This window comes from Bubalus bubalis, chromosome 5 (genome assembly GCF_019923935.1).
Source record: "Bubalus bubalis isolate 160015118507 breed Murrah chromosome 5, NDDB_SH_1, whole genome shotgun sequence".
In the NCBI taxonomy this organism is placed as follows: domain Eukaryota; kingdom Metazoa; phylum Chordata; class Mammalia; order Artiodactyla; family Bovidae; genus Bubalus; species Bubalus bubalis.
The window spans coordinates 29,203,434-29,223,626 of NC_059161.1; the positions used below are offsets into that span (position 1 = coordinate 29,203,434).

General features: G+C 48.9%; 1 protein-coding gene and 1 non-coding gene across 7 annotated transcripts in view; one reads left to right on the forward strand and one right to left on the reverse strand.

The window, feature by feature from the left end:
- Positions 1 to 1,471: 1,471 nt before the first annotated feature.
- Positions 1,472 to 1,545, reverse strand: TRNAE-UUC. Its single transcript has one exon. It is a non-coding gene; the product is annotated as a tRNA-Glu (tRNA).
- A 4,913-nt stretch (positions 1,546 to 6,458) lies between these two features.
- PLEKHM2 (pleckstrin homology and RUN domain containing M2) overlaps positions 6,459 to 20,193 on the forward strand; it is a 40,820-nt gene continuing 27,085 nt past the window's right edge. For 3 of the 6 annotated variants that reach the window (XM_044942859.2, XM_044942861.2, XM_044942860.2), the window contains exon 1: positions 6,460 to 6,608. In XM_044942859.2, the coding sequence (XP_044798794.2) occupies positions 6,549 to 6,608 (60 nt within the window). In that variant the 5' untranslated portion in view covers positions 6,460 to 6,548. Of the gene's footprint in view, positions 6,609 to 6,979; positions 7,400 to 20,193 lie in introns of those variants that run through there. The other 3 variants (XR_006551122.2, XM_045165687.1, XM_044942862.2) reach the window with 3 other exon arrangements.

Here is a 20,193-nt window from a genome sequence, read left to right on the forward strand (position 1 = left end):
GTGGCCAAAAAAAGAAGGAAAGATGACATTATGCGGTTAGTAAGTTTGCAGGCTTCCCTGTGAGGTAGTATTTTTATTACACCCACGTCTAAGACTAATTTGGGACTGTGGCAAACAGCACCTCTCCATAATGGTTGTACCGACTTGGGCCATAATTCCTCATCCATTATCTTCCTAGAATAGAAAAGGCCCAAATCACATGTAAAGAGAAGCAGCCTTTTATTTGGTGCAAGTTCTCTTTATGTGCTTTTACTTCTATGGTCAGCTGAAAAATTTTCTGCATCCCTATTGAATTAAAATTTAATCAGAAGATACTAAGTCACTAAACACTGAATGTCATGTGCCGGACACTGAGTCGACGCTGTGAACACAGCATTGCATGAACTGAGCAAAAGTGCACATTCTGCAGAGCCTATGTTCTAACAGAGTCTTTGAAGCCTGACCACGGACAAGAAAACACAGGTAATAATACATCCTAAAATGAAAATTTAGGAGGTTGGCATGCTATAAGGGACTAGAGGCTACTTCACGTAGAGTAAAGCCATCAGAGAGAAAAGTCTTCTGAGAAGCTAACATTTAAACTGAGACCTGGCTGACAAGGAGGCTCCTGCCCTGTGAGGCTTTTAAAATATTTGGCTGCACCAGGTCTCAGCTGCATCTTATGGGGTCTAGTTCCCCAACCAGGGGTTCAAACCCAGTCCCTGTACTGGGATCATGAATCCTAAGCACTGAACCACCAGAGAAGTCCCCAGGTGAGAATCTTGGGTGTATTGCATCAGGCTAGGCTGAGGGAACAAAGAGGCCAGAAATTCTAGTAATTTATTACAAACCAAGTTTTAATCTTGCCTGTGCTATATAGTCCAAACAGGTGTTCCTGGTTGATAGATCTCATCCAGGCAGTGCTCAGGGAACAAGGCTCTTCTCTCATAAGTCTGACATCCCCTTGGCTTCATCCTACTTGGTGGAAGAAGAACATGGAGGAGGAAGTGGATCACTTTGTTTCTGTTCACATGCCCTGGGAGAGAACTTGATAATATTGTCATGCCTTCCGCGAGGAAGGCTGGGAAATACACCAGCTCTGCCTGGCTACAGTGCTCTCACTGTGGAGCAAGCAGTTCTGGATGAACAGCCCGAGGCCTCTGCCACACTGGGGAAGAGCTTTCCCAGCAAAGGCCCTGAGATGTGAACACACAAGCTTGTGTAAGAAGCAGAAGGTTGGCGGGGGCGGGCACACACCAGCGGACAGATTGGAGATGAGTCAGAAAGACAGGCTGAATCAGATCAGCTCTGGCTTTGGAGGCCTGAGAAGAGAATGGATGTTATTCCAAATGCTCTGATGAGAAGCTGTTGGAGGCTCTGAAGCAGGGAGGTTGAATGACATCCCAGTTTTCACCAACCCATCTTGCTGGCGGGACAATAAGGAGGAAGGGACAGAAAGTTTAACTTTTTTTTTCAGCTCGCACAACCTTAGTTCCCTGCCCCAGGGATTGAACCTGGGTCCACGGTAGTGAAAGTGCCAAGTCCTAACCACTGGACCGCCAGGGACTTCCCAGGTGTTCAACATTTTAAAATAAAACCCCCTATATTTAAAGTTGCCTTGTATTAGTTTACCCAGGCCTAGAGTTGCAGATTGTCTGCACATGCAGGTACCAGAGTTAAGGTATGGGAACCTGGACCATCGCTGTTTTTTACAATTAGTCCCTTCTGTTCCCTTCTTAGATAGAGAGCAACTTCACAAGCCTAATGGCCAAGGAAATATTTACTCCCTCCTCTAGGAATATAAATATATTTGCCTTGAGTTGGGGGGAAGGGAGGAATTGGTCCCTTAAACCATCTTCCACTTTTTTTTAACAGTCTTGTCCAATTGTCTTTTAAGGTTATAGTTGCTGGAATTTTTTTCTGTTTCCTCTCTTAGGCAGTACACACCTGGAAAGAAGAGCAGAGGAGACCTGGTAGTCCAGGTCTGTGGTACTTCTATGATCTTGCCTGCCTTCCCAACTTCTTCCTCATCCGACAGTGTTCGGCAGTATATTTAGGTGCAGACAATATTATTTAAAAAAAGAAAAGATCATTTTTCCTGTGTCACTGGTTTGGAAACTAAGATTTTCCCAGGGCCCTAGAGTGACTCAGTTGAGGCTTTTGACTCTGGATGCCTCAGAGTCTCATGCCCTTTCCACATGATCAGTAAAGTCTTGTGTAATAAATGAATAAGTTTCAGTTTTGAACTTGAATGACTCCCAATAAGAGGATGGACAGGCACCCTCTCTTTGTTCTCTGTCTTTTCACAGGCAAAAATGGATTCCATATTTGAGCTCTAGTGCAAGCATGCCTGCTCAGTTGTGTCCAACTCTTTGCCACCCCATGGACCGTAAACCACCAGGTTCCTCTGTCCGTGGGATTTTCCCAGCAAGAATACTGGTGCATGCTAAATCGCTTCAGTCACTACCAACTCTGCAACTCTATGGACTGTAGCCCACCAGGCTCCTCTGTCCATAGGATTCTCCAGGCAAGAATACTGGGGTGGGTTGCCATGCCCTCCTCCAGGGGAATGGGATGCCATTTTCTCCTTCCGGGGATCTTCCCGACCCAGGGATGAACCTGCATCTCCTGCTTTGGCATGCGGATTCTTTACCACTGGGCCACCTGGGCCTAGGCCAAATATCTGCATGTGGACACACACACACTGGACTCCCTCCCTTTCCCTGCAAGAAGTCTTAAGAGACTAAAATCTACCTCACTTCTCCCATCCATTCACATAGCTATACAAGCCTAAGGAATTTGCTAGGTAGTAAGGCTGTAAGTTACTCCTGAATGTTGTCAAAAATTGAATCTGACCATTCCCCAATGCATGAAGATAGAAACAAGCCAGAAATGCCACTGCCTTCATCAGGCCTTTTAATAACAAGTGATAATAACACCTTTTGAAGCTGTCATGTGCCCAAGCCATGAGTAAACTTCATAGGAAGGTGGCACCCAGAAGAAGATGCTGCCTGGATGGTGGCTTGTTATTATTAAAAGGAGGGAGGAATCTCAAAGCTAGCTCATTCCTTGCTGTGGGCTGAATAGATTCTCAGAAGCTGGAGTTGCATCAGACAAGTTGGGGCCTGTAGGCACCCAGTCTGGGTGGAGTGGGAAGGCAGTGCAGCAAAGCTATTAGACCAACAGGTCATTCGAGCCAGCTTTCCTCCTACTTGCCACATACCATTCCAAATTCAAAGTAATGCTTCCTCTGCCTCCAGGTTTTTCTTCACCTGTCCAGTGACTGCAGCCTCAATCCCCACCTGTCATTCTGCCCTCTTCTATGCTCCACAGAGGCTGTTATTTCCTATTTTCCTGAACTCAGAAAATACCCTGGGTTTAGGGATTTTGCTTCTTTCTCTAAAGAGTTAGACCAAGTCCCTGTAGGGTTACCTCCTAGAATTGTTGTTCAGTCGCTCAGTTGTGTCTGACTCTGCAAGCCCATGGACTGAAGCATGCCAGGCTTTCCTGTTCTTCACTATTTCCCAAAGCTTGCTCAAACACATGTGCATTGAGTTGGTGATACTATCTATCGCATCCTCTGTTGCCCTCTTCTCCTCCTGCCCTCAATCTTTCCTAGCATCAGAGTCTTTTCCAATGAGTCAGCTCTTCACATCAGGTGGCCAAAGGATTGGACTTTCAGCTTCAGCATCAGTCCTTCCAATGAATATTCAGGGTTGATTTCCTTTAGGATTGACTGACTTCATCTCCTTGCTGTCCAAGGGACTCTTAAGAGTCTTCTCCAGCACCACAGTTCGAAATCATGAATTCTTCAGTGCTCAGCCTTCTTTATGGTCCAACTCTCACATCCATACATGACTACTGGAAGAAATATAAAGAGATCTTTGGCTCAGAAAAGGGTACAAATGGTTTCTGGGCTCTACCATTTGCTTTATGATTTTAGGCAAATTACCCTCATCCCTCAATTTCTTCACCTGTACCAGAAATGTTATTCAAGGATTTGTGAGACAAATGTATGGAAAGCACTTAGCTCAGCTCATGGCATGCAGTCAGTACTCATCACTTTTCATCATCATCATTGGTGGAATTAAGAACTCTTGTCCTTGATCCTGATCCTGTGGTGGTAATAAAACACAGCAATCTGTTTCTCCCTCCTTTTCCTTGGCACATACTTTTTACCCCCTTATCCAGTCTCATAAAAACCAAAAAAATAACTATTACGATCTTGGGTCTCTCCTGGGAAACTGAGGGATGGAGAGGTATCATTTTTATGTGTATTGGGCGGGGTCCAGCTAGGATAGGCTGTACAGTCAGTGTTTCTGATCAGTGTTGGAGTGACTGAGAGGCTGAGGGAGGGGCAGCCTGAGGAGAGAAGAGTGAAAATCAGACACCTGTAGCTGAGAATTGGGGTATCTTGAGAGTAAAAAGGGTGCCAATCATCTTACAATATATACTTACATCAAATCACATCATATACCTGAAACTAATATATGACATATTTCTCAACTTTTAAAAAGTGAAAAAAAAATACAATGACTATATATTGACCAAAAAAAAAAAGAATAGAAAGGAACAAATGAATGTATCAGGAATATACTTATTTGCCGACCAAATGAATGAGTGAGCCAGGTAGGGCTCTGAGAACTCTAAAGTGTAAGTGGCTTGCTTCAAAATACGAATTTGGGGAGGCGGGTGTGTTAGGTCCTCAGGACATGTGGACCAGCTGAAGAAGTGGGATAAGGGTGAGAACAGGCAAGGGTTTTGGGACTGAAGATGAAGTTGAAACGAGAGAGTGTTTTGGGGGTGGGGAGGAGCACTGAGGACCCAGAGTGGCCTAAAAGTTGGAGACTGGGCTGTGAGGGTGGGGAACCCTGGGCTGGTGAGGGCCAGTTGGCAGGGGTCTGTGGGCAGGTCCGGGAGGGGGTCTCCACACTGACCAAAGCCAAGGGGCCTGGGTTTCTGGGCTGAGAGCCGGGGTCTGAGCTTTGAGGGGTCTCGACTGTGTGGATCACAATAAACTGTGGAAATTTCTGAAAGAGATGGGAATACCAGACCACCTGACCTGCCTCTTGAGAAACCTGTATGCAGATCAGGAAGAAATAGTTAGAACTGGACATGGAACAACAGACTGGTTCCAAATAGGAAAAGGAGTACGTCAAGGCTGTATATTGTCACCCTGCTTATTTAACGTATATGCAGAGTACATCATGAGAAACGCTGGGCTGGAAGAAGCACAAGCTAGAATCAAGAGTGCCGGGAGAAATATCAATAACCTCAGATATGCAGATGACACCACCCTTATGGCAGAAAGTGAAGAGGAACTAAAAAGCCTCTTGATGAAAGTGAAAGAGGAGAGTGAAAAAGTTGACTTAAAGCTCAACATTCAGAAAACTAAGGAAAAAAAAAAAGAAAAGAAAACTAAGATCATGGCATCCGGTCCCACCACTTCATGGGAAATAGATGGGGAAACAGTGGAAACAGTGTCAGACTTTATTTTTCTGGGCTCCAAAATCACTGCAGATGGTGATTGCAGCCATGAAATTAAAAGACACCTACTGCTTGGAAGGAAAGTTATGACCAACCTAGATAGCATATTAAAAAGCAGAGACATTACTTTGCCAACAAAGGTCCATCTAGTCGAGGCTATGGTTTTTCCAGTGGTCTTGTATGGATGTGAGAGTTGGACTGTGAAGAAAGCCGAGCGCTGAAGAATTGATGCTTTGGCACTGTGGTGTTGGAGGAGACTCTTGCGAGTCCCTTGGACTGCAAGGAGATCCAACCAGTCCATTCTAAAGGAGATCAGTCCTGGGTGTTCTTTGGAAGGAATGATGCTAAAGCTGAAACTCCAATACTTTAGCCACCTCATGAGAAGAGCTGACTCATTAGAAAAGACTGATGCTGGGAGGGATTGGGGGCAGGAGGAGAAGGGGACGACAGAGGATGAGATGGCTGGGTGGCATCACCGACTCGATGGACATAAGTTTGGGTGAACTCCGGGAGTTTGTGATGGACAGGGAGGCCTGGCGTGCTGCGATTCATGGGGTCGCAAAGAGTCGGACACGACTGAGCGACTGAACTGAACTGAACTCAACTGGGGCTAAGGAAGGGGAGGCTACCGGTGGCCTCTGGCGGGTGGGGGAGGGGTCTCCAGGTCCCGGGGGTCCTACCGGAGGGTCCTCCCCCGGGCGGGAAAGGCCTCCAGGGTCTCTGAGGAGGGGCCGGGGTGCCTGGGTCTGGAGGCCAAGGGGGTCTCCCAGTCCCCGGTTTCCCCGGCGCGACGCGGCGCCGGCGTCCCAGCCCGACCGTCGGCCTAGGCGCCGCCCCGCCTGACATCAGTTCCTGCCGCCGCCGCCGCCGCCGCGCATAGCCTCCTTCCCCGCCGGCCGCGCTCCGGAGCCGCCGGGCCGCGGCGGAGCGAGGGGCCGGGCGAGGCGAGGGCCGGGCGGCGGGCGCCGGGCCCCGCGGCCGGCACGACGGAGCCCCCGCACGGCCGGCGGCAGCGGTTGGCGGCGGCCCCGGGGCCCCGGCGCGGGAAGCGGCGGCGGCGGGGCGGCGGCGGCAGCGGCGCCATGGAGCCGCGGGAGGTGAAGGACCGGATTCTGGAGAACATCTCGCTGTCGGTGAAGAAGGTGAGTGCGGCCTGCCCGCCCCGGCCCGGGCCCCAAGGCCAACCCGGCCCGCCCGGCTCGGGCCCTCGACCCCACCCAGCGCCCGCTTCTTTCCTCGGGTCCCTCGCCCGGGGTCCCTCCTGTCACCGGGGCTCAGGACACCGCCCTTCCCCTCCGCGACCCCGGGGACGAGAAGCCGCCGGGAGCCCCGGGACGATGGAGAAGAAGCCGGGACGGCTCACGTGAGCGCCGCTGCCTCTGAGCTATTTTTACAGAACAAAGTTGAGGTCAGCGTCCTGGGAGCTTCCACATAGCCAGGCCCAGGGGCCCTGCGTCACTTACAGGGGCTGCCACTCGCCAGGACCCCCTCCTCTGAGCGCAGTGGCAAAAAAGCTCTGGGAGGGCCCCACCTGCCGCGCATCTCTGGGCGGCATCGCTGCATCCTCCATCCGCCCTGTGCCTGCATCTCGGGGAGTCGGCAGTCAGGGTGATGGCCCGTGACAAGCAGCTTCCAGCCTTCCCAGTTCGGGGTGACATTGCCTCTGGTCCTGGAAAGTTTCTTGAATAATCTTGCCCAAGGATGGCAGTTTTAGAAGAGGCTCACTTCGGAGCTTTGATTGAGAACTAAAGTACTTTGCCTTTTGGACAGAGACCTATAGAACTTGGTGACACCGGTGTATGGTGCTCCCTGCAGGAGAGATCAATGTCCCAATTACAAGTGGAGAAAAAAATATGACCTATTAAAGGCATATATTAATACCTATCTGTATGAAGAAGTCAGCTCATCTGAGAAAGGGTCCCCATGCCAAAAGGTAGGATTCATATTCACTTAAAACCAAACCAGAATTGACCATCATTTGAGGAATATTGTTGGAGTGTTTTCCTAATTTGACTTCCTAGTTCACCCCATAGTCTCAGAAACTGGGGTAGGTTGTGGGGGGATGATGTGAGGGGTAAGAGAAGGCTCATCAGATTGATTACTTCCAAAATGAAGAGAATTCATTAAATGAACCATTATGTTTAAATAATCATGTTCCCCTCTATCCCCACTTAAATTCCTCAAAAGCAACATAGACCAGCAATTTTACCGTTCATAAAGATCGATGTGGTTTAAAAAGAAAAGGAGATTCAAAGTGTGCTCTTACTATAATGTTCCTCTAAAAGTAAAACTAAAAGCAGCATTGTAGACATCTGACAAAAGTTGTAGTTTTCCTAACTTTGCTTATGCAGTAGGGCATTGTTTTTTGCTTACTCAAGGAGTGTAGGATGAGCAAATACTTGGTCTAAAAGCAATCCATCTTTGGCAATGAAGACAAAAGAAGACAATTGACCTTTCTAATCTAATCTGGGCTGATTGTGGCTTCAGGTAGGCCACACATTTTGATTTTTAATCTCTAATTTACGAATAAATGGGGAAAGTCCGGGTAGAAGGAGGTTGGACATGTGCATCAGATGAATCTTTTGAGAGCAGGGATCTACTCTGTAAATCAGCCTGCCACTTGCAAAAGAGTTGGGTGTGTTGGCCAAGATTCTTATCGTTGTATGTGCTTGGACAAGCACGACAAGAAGGTATGTCACACACTAGAAACTGGAAACTTGTCCCCAGGTACATCACAACAGGAGGCATGGCGAGTGTCATGTTTAAGAACATGGATTCTGGAGTCTGGCAGCCTGGGTTCAATCCCGCCCTGCCAATGAATAACCGTGTAACCTTAGGTAGGTTCCTTACCGTCTCTGTGCCTTGGTTTCTCATCTATAAAGCAGGGATAGAATCAGGGCTCTTGGGAAGATTTGTTGAGAATCTGTGTGTAGAGTGTTTAGCATGGTGCTTAACCCAGTCTTCAAAAGTTGTCTTAGTCTGTTTGGGCTGCTAAAGCAAACCACCAAAAACTGGGTGGCTTATAAAACAACATAAATTTATTTGTCATGATTCTGGAGGCTGGAAGCCTGAAAATACTGAGTCCCAGCATGGTGAGGTTCTGGATTTCCCTGGTGGCTCAGACGGTAAAAAATCTGCCTGCAGTGCAGGAGACCTGGGTTCGATCCCTGGGGTCGGGAAGATCCCCTAGAGAAGGGAACGGCTACCCACTCCGGTATTCTTGCCTGGAGAATCCCATGGACAGAGGAGCCTGGCAGGAGGAGCCTTACAGTCCATAGGGGTGGCAAAGAGTCTTACACAACTGAGTGATTTATCAACAACAAAAAAATGGTGAGGGCTGTCTTTATGGCTGAAGACTGCTGACTTCTCCCTGTGCCCTCACATGATTTGGGGGGAGGGAGCTCTCCTTGGTCTCTTATAAGAGCTCTAATCCCATTCTTGAGGGCTCCACCTTCAGGACCTAATCACCTCCCAAAGGCCCCACCTCCTAACACCATCACATTGGTGGTTAGAATTTCAACATCTGAATTTGGGGAGGGGCATAATTTGGGCAGGAGGAGAAGGGGGCGCAACAGAGGATAAGATAATTGAACAGCATCACTGACTCAATGGACATGAGTTTGAGCAAACTCCGGGAGATAGTGAAGGATGGGGAAGCCTGGTGTGCTGCAATCCCTAGCGTCACAGAGAGTCAGACACTACTAAAAAGCAAATACATTCAGTGTGTAGCATAAGTGGTCGCTTCTTCTGTTTGTTTGTGGTCAGGCAGTTCTTCACTTTTACAAGGTCTGAAGATGGCTGAAGGCCTTAGCACCTAAATATTGCTATATATCATTTAGACTTGTTACCCATTTCCTTTGTATGTCGTGTTTCAGAAAACTATTTTGATTCTCACACATGAAGCGCATTTGGTTTTCTGAGTCAGAGTATCTGCTTCTAATAGGAATCAGTTCAGCTACAATGGTAGGCGTTGAGGGCTCACAGTCTTGGGGTCAGATTTGACCTTGAACATCAGTCTCACCTACATTTTTATATGTCACCATGAGAGTTGCTTTGCCTTTTCTTCCATGCTACCTCTGGTAAGATGGTCTGACCCGTCCTTTTTAAGGATGTTTCATGAATAAAATGAGGTGTGGGTTTCTGCAAAAAAAAAAAAAAATCCACATGTGTAAGCTATGTTTACACAGGATATTTGAGAACTCTTTATTGAAATAGAATATACCTATACTTCTAAACATACAGTTGAATGGGTTCTCACAAAGTGAGCACATCCATGTATCCAGCACCTACGGCAAGAAACAACCATAGCCATCACCCCAGAAATAATGCCCCCAAGCGCAACCACTCTCCCTAAGCAGCATTGTTGTTCAGTCACTCAGTCGTTTCCAACTCTTTGAAATGCCATGGACTGCAGTACACCAAGCTTCCCTATCCTTCACTATCTTCCAGAGTTTTCTCAAACTCATGGCCATTGAGTTGGTGATGCCATCTAACCATCTCATCCTCTGTTGCCCCCTTCTCCTCCTGCCCCCAATCTTTCCCAGTATCAGAGTCTTTTCCAGTGAGTCAGCTCTTCGTATGAGGTGGCCAAGTTATTGGAGCTTCAGCATCAGTCCTTCCAATGAATATTCAGGGTTGATTTCCTTTAGGATTGACTGGTTTGATCTCCTTGCTGTCCAAGGGACTCTCAAGAGCCTTGTTGAGTTCAACTATTCTCACATCTAGATTTTGTGATGCTGAACATGCCCTGTAACACAAGAGATGCAGTAGCTGATATGAAGGCAGGATTTGTGGGGGTTGGAGAGAACTGGAGAATTTAATAGTTGGCACAGGTAAATGACAATGATAACAATGAAAGGCACGTTCCTTATGAAACGTCTCAGGTGCAGATGATAAAGCTTGTGTTTGCCAATTTGTTAACAGCTAAAGAGAGACGTCCAAGTCAAAGGCAGTGTTAGCATTTTGAACTGGCGTGTGGTCTGTTAAGTAGCATCTTCTCCAGGGGAGGGGAGGCTGTGGTTTTCATGAGAGTTTTGTTTTGTTTCTGAGGAGCATGTCTGTTGCATATGCTTGCAGTCTAAGCAAAGGTTCTGTGCTGTCGAAGGCAGTCTTTACCCTCCAACAGTTCATATATTGATTGGAGGAAGAATTTTAGCCAGGTGAAGAATTAATCACCAGGACAAGAAGCTTCAGAGAAGGCGAGCTTGTACAGAGTCTTGACAAATCAGTAGAATTCAGAGACAGAGAAGAAGTGGGCATTTAAGATAGAAAATAGTGGGCATTTAACGTCCCCAAGGATGAGATGGTTGGATGGCATCATCAACTCAATAAGCAAACTCCAGGAGATAATGAAAGACAGGGAAGCCTGGCGTGCTGCCCTTCATGGGGTTGCAAAGAGTTGGACACAACTGAGCGACTGAACAAAAACGACAAAGTATCCCAAGGCAGCAGGGACGTCCGGGTGGTCTTCTGAGGACAATGAGGAGACATACCAGTCTCAAGAGTGCTGAGAGTTCCCTTCACTGTGGCTGGAAAGTGCTTTCCGTGGAAGCTGTCCAGCATGGTGGCTCCAAGCGCAAGTTTCAGAGCATGCAGACCTCGCTTGGGGTTTGAATTAGATTTGTCACTGACTCTGTTGACCCTGGCAAATTACTGGACCTCATTTAGCCTCAGCAATCAGAACCTACTCACAGTTCTAATGAGAATTAAATTGCAGGAGACAATACACTCAGACCAAAATATCTTAGAGCACAGTATCTTGCACATAACAAGGCCTGAATAAGATATTAGCTACCGCTAGCACTGTGAACCCTGCCGTTTTTTTCTCTGGGGTAGTTTTCTAAGTCTTACACTACACTTCTGTTTCTTCACACTCACGGTTTGTCAGACTTTTTCCTCAAAGGCCAGATGGTGAATATTTTCAGCCCATGTGGTCTTTGTCGAAACTCTTCAGTTCAACTCAAAAGCAGCCACAGACAATGCATACATGTATGGGTGTGGCTGTGTTCCCCTAAGCCTTTTTTGCATATACAGGTTGCAGGCTGGATTTGGCACAGAGCTACTATCTGTGCACAGAAATATCCTCCCTAGGGTAGGCTGGGGATCATGTTCAGAGAAATTGGTGTGACGGCTGGTTCCATATAGTTAATGAAATCTGTATTGTCACTGGATTTTTGCACCATGCCAGGTTTGTGGAACCAATGCAGTCATGCCCGTAAATACTACCGGATGTCCATGTAATCCTGACTTTCAAAAACTTTTGCTGATCGCTTTCTGTCCTGAGTGCTCTCGGCCCTAAAAGGGTAGAAGCGAGCACAGCAGACAAGATCTGTGGAGTGGATATTCCAGTAGGAGGGGAGAGTGATACATTAGCAGACAAAGCAATTCAAGGGCTTTCCCGGTGGCTCAGCTGGTAAAGAATCTGCCTGCCAATGCAGGAGATGCAAGCGATGTAGTTTTGATCCCTGGGTCGGGAAGATGCCCTGGAGAAGGAAATGGCAACCCACTCCAGTATTTTTGCCTGGGGAAATCTCATGGACAGAGGTGCCTGGCAGGCTACAGTCCGTGGGGTTGCAAAGAGTTGGACCCGACATAGTGTGCATACACACAAACCAATGCAAAGACCTTCTGGTTGTGATGTGGCTTGAAGGCCAGGCAGGATAAGGTGGTGAGAGGAGGGATCTGCTGGAGGGAGTGGGAGGGTGGGGGGGAGGTCAGGGAAGACTTGCCTCAAGAGGTAACATGACTTGCGAGAGGGACACTGCCTGGGATGGTTGAGTGAGACCTTAGCTTAGGAAAACGAGTAGTTGTGTTTTTAAAAAACACACCAATACCTCAGAAGTGTATAAAATAAAAAGTAAGTGGCCCCAGTTCTCTACCTCCTCAGCTTCAATTTGGATCGCCTTAAACAGGGTGAATAAATGAATTTTAATGAAGTAACCTCTCTTTGAGAGAATGTTCCTGGGCTGGGACACCCTTCTCCTGCAGAGGACGGGCCAAGTCCCCACCGCCCTCACTCTGGGTGGATTGCCCCTCTGGGGTGGGCTCTGAATGGCCTTCTATTTCTGGCCAGACACACACCCTGTGCAGAGCAGGGGTCTCCCAGTTGGGGTCTGCAGATACTGGTCTTAGAGCTACAGCTGTTCAACCTCGCCTGGCCATGCAGCTGGCTCTGGTGGTGAGGCTTGTGTCATTCCTGTTTTCCACTCCTCCAGAGAGGTTAGATCTGCTTATACATAAAAAATGAGCTCGAGCATGTCATTCCCAGAGTGGGCCTGGTAGTTAGATCTATATGGGGATTACACTGACCATTCGGTTTCAATCAATAGTTTTGTTCTCTTGGCTTCATGGAAAAACCCTTAAGAGTTTGAAAATCTTAAGCATTCTGAAAACCCCTAATGACCTGAGTCACCCTGGCAAAGAGCTTAATAAAATAATAAATATCCACACACACATTTTATAAACAGAAATGCTAAGGGCTCCCCATCCCCTGCCCGAGTCCTGAGGTCACTGGTAGCTGTCTCTCTGCTCCTGTCCTCTCCCACAGCACAGAGACTCCCTGAAGAGGGTCGGAGGGGCCCGAGGGCCCGCAAGCAGGAACCACTTACGTGTACCCCTGACCCCCTGAGTGACCCCACCCAGGCCCAGCATGAGACGCCAGTGAGAAGTGGTCACTGCTCTTTCTGAGCCCTGCCTGTTCACTTCACCATGGCTCTCCTTTTATAAGACGTTAGGGCTCTATTTGAAGCCTGGTAACATTGTGGTCCTTGCCGCCCCGTCACAGGCCACCCCAGGCCCTCTCTTTCTCCGTGCCTTGGCTCTAGCATTGGGCTTGTCCAAATTGAATGGCCCTGTGTGATGACTGGAGGCCACACAGAAACAGGTCTCCATCTGGCAGCAGCAGCCCCCGTTAGTCAGGGCAGCCCCCAGCCATCTCTGTAGTCACAGTGGACACTCCCGAGTGTCGGATGGAGCAGTGGCCATTCCTGTGGGTCCCCCTCAAACTCATCTAGCTAGAGCCCATTGTGGAAAGAAATTCCCAGCAAAACTGGAAGCCTGCTGCTGCCTGACGGAAATGTCAGGCCTAAAAACTAAGATTGAGTTAGGGTAGAATGGGCAAGACGTTTCAATGTAGAAAGAAAGAATCTGATATTCAGGGTGTGAGCATTGTGGGAAGAGAAAGTTGGCATTTGTAGGTGCCCGGGGGCTCTTGGGTGAGTCATTCTCACCGTTCAGGTCTTCACTGCTAATCTCTGGCATCACGATTTGCCACCATGGCAAGGAGAGTGTGGTGCCCCTGAGGCTGGGGGTGCCCTTATGTCCTAGGGGAGCAAACAGGGCTTTTCCTCCATAGATAAAAAGCTCTTCTGGGCGACCTCAATGCTGATGGAGCTGGGACCCCACAGTGCAAGGTTGGAGTGGGCGACCTAGGGCCTAGAGCTCTCTTCCCTGGGGTCTGACCTAAGGTGACCATCCCTTTCCAGCCCTGTCCTCCTCACCGTGGCTTGTTTGTGGTGTGAATGTCCTAGAACTTCAGTTTGAAGCAGGAGAATAAGGGCGGTTTCTGGGAGCGTCCATTTGGCTGGAGCTGAGAGGTCAGGTCATTGTTACAACCACCCAGGGTCACTGTTACCAGCAGGTCACTGTTACCAGCAGGTCATTGTTACCAGCAGGTCATTGTTACAACCACCCAGGGTCATTGTTACCAGCAGGTCATTGTTACCAGCAGGTCACTGTTACCAGCAGGTCACCGTTACAGGTCATACCACAGGTCATTGTTACAACCACCCAGGGTCCTGAGAGCTTCTCTGCCTTTTCAGCAAAGCAGCTGGCCCTGCACCACAGACATTCTCCCATCTTAGGTATTTGTAGTTTATCTTTTTTTCCTTTTGCTTCTAAGTATTCACAAACATTATAGAAATGTAGAAGGAAGAAAGACTAAAGACTACCCTCCTCCTTGGGTGTCTGTACTTGAGAGCTGGAAGTAGAAGATTCTAAAAAATCCAGTAATATATAAGAACAAGGGAAGAACTAATGTAGACTTGGAATCTGCATGTAATTTTTGAAAGTAGTCAACCTCTGTTCACACTTCTACCCTTTGGTGTGTGTGTGTATCTTTTAATATAAATATTGATTATATATTTATACTTATACTCTAATAAATCACTCTAAGTTCTTTGTTTTGGGGGGGTTGCAGACTGCTGAGGTATGAAGTGTCTAGACATGCTGACCTGAAAGGGAGTGAGCAGAGCAGAGGAATTGTTACACTTAATGCATTCAGTCCCCTGGATGTCCTTTAATAACCATTATGGGTTTGTAATCCATGGAGTTCTCAACACACTTCCTAACCCTATAGTTACACTTTAAGCCCCTAAAGTCTCTGACTGTTGGACTTGCCTGGTGGTCCAGTGGTTAAAAATCCACCTGCCAGTGTGGGGGACATGAGTTTGATCCCTGGTCTGGGAAGATTCCACATGCTGCAGGGCAACTAAGCCTGTGAGCCACAACTACTGAGCCCAAGTGCTGCACCTGCTGAAGCCCCAGCACCCTGGAGCAGGAGACGCTGCAACAGTGAGAAGCCCGTGTACCACAAGTGCGGAATTGCCCCTGCTGGCCACAACTAGAGAAAGCCTACACGCAGCAATGAAGACCCAGCACAGCCATAAATAAATAACTGAAATTATTTTTTAAATGATAATAAAGTCTCTGACTGTATCACACAGACCTTGGGAAGAGGCAGGAGTGTCTTCCCAACTTAAGTCGTGGTTTAGATGGTGACTTGATGGCCATTTTCCTCAGCAACAATCTGGCTGTCTGGGTGGGGGAAGTACTGCTGAGGTCATGTTGCAGGTACAGCAGGGGAAACGGGAAGTGAAAGATGAACCCAGAGCCAGCGAAGGCTCCCAGGCTTTGAAAAACTCCTTCCTCCTCCCACCGGTGCCACACACAACCCTGAATGTGAGCGCTCGGAAAACAGCAGGGTCTCCCCCAGCTTCTGCCTCCAGTGCAGCGGCACATGGATGGTGGAGAGTCCTGCATGCCCTGTGTCCTTTCAGGCCCCTGCTTGGCTTCCAGGTCTCTGGTGTTTGCCCAGGGACCTCTTGGGAGGGCCTCTTGCGTCTTCCTCTCCACTCTAAAGAGGGGCCTTGGGCCCTCCATTGGGGTCAACCCTGTGCTGAGTTCAGAGGCAGAACACTCAGGGTACCCAGGGACACAGGGACACTCCCTTGCCAGCACGGAAGAGCATTTAACTGCTTCTGGAAACATATTCTGTCAAATTACCCAAGAGATCTGTGCCCAACTAGGCCAGTTCCCAACTGCTGTCATTGTTCCAACACTCCAGTTCAGTTCAGTCACTCTGCCGTGTCCGACTCTCTGCAACCCCATGGACTGCAGCACACCAGGCTTCCCTGTCCATCGCCAACTCCTGGAGCTTGCTCAAACTCATGTCCATCGAGTCAGAGATGCCATCCAACCATCTCATCCTCTGTCATCCCCTTCTCTTCCTGCCTTCAGTCTTTCCCAGCATCAGAGTCTTTTCCAATGAGTCAAGTCTTTGCATCAGGTGGCCAAAGTATTGGAGCTTCAGCTTAAGCATTAGTCCTTCCAATGCATATTTAGGATGGATTTCCTTTAGGATGGACTGGTTTGATCTCCTTGCAGTCCAAGGGACTCTCAAGAGTCTTCTCCAACACCACAGTTCAAAAGCATTAATTCTTTGGCGCTCAGCTTTAACATCCTCAAAGTGAAAGTCACTCAGTCAAGTCCGACTCTTTGCCACCCTCTGGACTATACAGTCCATGGAATTCTCCAGGCCAGAATACTGGAGTGGGTAGCCATTCCCTTCTCCAGGAGATCTTCCCAACCCAGGGATTGAACCCAGGTCTCCTGCATTGCAGGTGGATTATTTTTTTTTTTTTAATTTATTTTTTAAATTTTAAAATTTTACATAATTGTATTAGTTTTGCCAAATATCAAAATGAATCCGCCACGGGTATACACGTGTTCCCCATCCTGAACCCCCCTCCCACCTCCCTCCCCATACCATCCCTCTGGGTCGTCCCAGTGCACCAGCCCCAAGCATCCAGTATCGTGCATCGAACCTGGACTGGCAACTTGTTTCATACATGATATTTTACATGTTTCAATGCCATTCTCCCAAATCTTCCCACCCTCTCCCTCTCCCACAGAGTCCATAAGACTGTTCTATACAGCAGTGTCTCTTTTGCTGTCTCGTACACAGGGTTATTGTTACCATCTTTCTAAATTCCATATATATGCATTAGTATACTGTATTGGTGTTTTTCTTTCTGGCTTACTTCACTCTGTATAATAGGCTCCAGTTTCATCCACCTCATTAGAACTGATTTAAATGTATTCTTTTTAATGGCTGAGTAATACTCCATTGTGTATATGTACCATAGCTTTCTTATCCATTCATCTGCTGATGGACATCTAGGTTGCTTCCATGTCCTGGCTATTATAAACAGTGCTGCGATGAACATTGGGGTACACATGTCTCTTTCCCTTCTGGTTGCCTCAGTGTGTATGCCCAGCAGTGGGATTGCTGGATCATAATGCAGGTGGATTCTTTACCATCTGAGCTACCAGGGAAGCCCTTAACACCCCAGAGAAAGTACAAAAAATGAAATCCATGGATAATTCAAATACCTTTTTTTTAAATTTTTTTGGCCATGCTGTGTGGCTTGTGGGATCCTAGTTCCCCAACCAGAGATCAAACGCAGGCCCCCTGCAGTGGGGGCAGAGTCCCAACTACTGAACCACCAGGGAATTCCCAAGTACCTGCTTTTTTTTTTTTTTAATAATTTTATTCCTTATTTCTTTTTGGCTGTACTGGGTCTTCACTGCTGCACAGGCTTTTCCCTCGTTGCAGTGCGTGGGCTTCTCTTGTGGAGCGCAGGCTCTCGGCGAGCAGGCTATAGTAGCTGTGTTGCACGGGCTTTGTTGTTCAGCAGCATATGGGATCTTCCCAGATCAGGGGTCAAACGTGTGTGGCAGGCAGATTCTTTACCACTGGACCACCAAGGAAGCTCCCCAGCTACCTGCTTTTTTCAGCTTTTTCCCTGCATGTCTTTGAATAGAGCTGCCAGTAAAGCAGAGAGCCTACCAACTCTGGCAGAGGGGCTAATAAGCAGTGATTTGGGAGGTGGGAAAGAAAGCTGTATAATTAGGTATATTTAGTGGTAAATGGATGGTTAAGAAGGATTGATTTCACCCAACTTGCTTCAGGAACAATGCAGGCCCATGGTAAACAAACAGCATACCCTTTATGTAGCCCTACAAGTAGGGGGTGCCAGTCAGTCCTATGATGTCACCAGCCTGGGCACAAGCCTTTCCCGGGAAGGGCCGTCGGCTGCAGGACCGGGTTTTTCATGCCCACTGAGAAACCAGGCCAGTCATTTCTGAATCGCAGGCTTTCTGATTGGTTCTTCTGTGGGGATGATGTCTGGGTTAACAGTCTATTATAATTGATTGTCATTTGGAAATGAGCTATTTTCAGGCTAAGGTAGGGTGGGATCTCAGGTGAGGGATTAAATGAGGACAATGAGTTAGAATCATTGTGGTTGCCCAGGATTGGTGGAGCAGTGGACACCAGTGGGCCTTGGCCTCTGTTGACATTATTCTCATGTTGTCTAGGAAGGAAGCAGCTGGGACATTCCCGACATTGTCCCCCAGCTCCCAGCTCCCATTCCACAGAGCCCTGGGAGTGGCCCAGCGCCTCCTGCTCTGCCCTCCTCAGTAAGACACTGGGATGAGCACTTTCCAGATGGTGGCAGCAGGTGTCCCTGACCTTTGCTTTATCCCTGAGGGAATGGGAGCAGAAGGGGCTCCAGTAATAGCTCCCTCTGTGGTGTCCGAGCACACCCGACCAGGATGCTGCAGTGAAGCAGGAGGACCGCTAGGCAAAGCCAGGAGGTCAGGGCCTGTCCTTACCTCTCTGGACCCCAGCCTCCCTGCCCGGGAGATGAGGGTTCTGGCTAAGTGGTCATTTCTCTGATTTTCAGCTCATTCAGTAAAGTTCCATCACTGAGACCCTCTTCCTCACTCACTGTAACTACCCCCACACCCCACTGAATGAGAGGCTCCAGGAGAGGAAGATGCCATGAGGCCCCCTGCCTCCAAGAGGTCCCTGGGCAAACACCAAAGACCTGGAAGTTAGCCAGCAGCCTGAAAGAACACACAGCAGGCACAATTCTGCTCCATTCTGGTACCGCTGCCGTGGGAGCGGGAGCTGGTACCACTGCCGTGGGACCACCGCGTCCCGCTGCCATGGGAGCGGGAGCTGGTACCGCTGCCATGGGGCTACCGCGTCCCGCTGCCATGGGAGCAGGAGCTGGTACCACTGCCGTGGGGCCACCGCGTCCCACTGCCATGGGAGCGGGAGCTGGTACCCTGCCATTGGGCCACCACATCCTGCTGCCATTGGGCCACCCCGTCCCGCTGCGATGGGAGCGGGAGCTGGTACCGCTGCCATGGGGCCACCGCGTCCCGCTGCCGTGGGAGCAAGAGCTGGTACCACTGCTGTGGGGCCACCGCGTCCTGCTGCGATAGGACAGCCACTTGGTTTCTAGGTTTCTTCCGCCCTTAGATTCCAAACTTCTTCATCCTGGCCCGCACCCAGGCTTGCCTTCAATTCCAGTGGAGCGTCTTTCCAGAAATGCTGTTGGCAGTAGCCTCTCATTCCTTGGATCATGTAAAGCAGGCATTATTGTTCTTAAGAAGCTTTGCTGAGACTTAGAAGACTCTAGCCTGCCTGCCTTATTTATTTATTTCTATTTATTTTTGAGAAGGTGGTGATAAGCCCTGGCCGTCTCTTCAGATCCATGACAGGCAGTATCTAAAGCCAGTGCAAACTGCTGGTGCAGAATCAGGGTGGGCAGCCACCCCAACACTTCTCCTGCCATCTCTGCCAAGGACGAGCCCTCCTTGGGTCCCTCTCCCTGGGCATGTCCAGGCATCAAGATATGGGGCCATTCTGACCCCAAAGGTAATAGATGGTATCATACATCCTGATGTCTGCCTGTCCTTGGAGTGTCTGCCTCGGAAAGAAGAGCAAGTGTTCCTAAGGACCACAGGCATGGTTTGACTCAGCAGGAGACCCTCGGTGGCTAGAATCCCAAAGGCAAGGCAGGCAGAGGCCTCTCACTCCCCACAGGCCTCGTCCGTCACCCTCAGCGCACCCACAACCCTTGAGAGGCAGCCCCAGAGATGAAGTGTCCCAGGAGGTCCTGTAGCTCATGGTGGCTCTGAGCCTGGGTTGAGCTTGTGTGACCAGGGCTACCATCGGCCTAATAGGTAAAAGGTGCTCTGAGGTCAGGTGGCCCACCCTCCCTTCAGTTGGGTTCTCTTCTGCTTTTGGATTTCTACTTCCTAGACTTGGACTGAGGAGGCTGCTCTAAACACTGTCGTCTAAATACATCTGGTCTCCATGGAGCCACTAGGGTGGCTACTGTTACCTGGCGACCTCTTCCCTGGGCAGCAGGAGGGACTCCTGTGTTTGAGGTCTGTGCGTGCTGAGCGAGGATGGAGCCCCAAAGTGGTTGGGCGGTTCACGTGAGCATGTCGTCAGCCCTGGGTCTCTCCAGCCTCGCAGACTCTCCTGGCTTTATTGGGGCAGGGGTTTTATCCTGCTCTGAAATATAGAAATGAGATTCCCCCATGCCTCCCTACCCCCTCCACCCTGTACAGCCTGTGAGTAGCGAAATT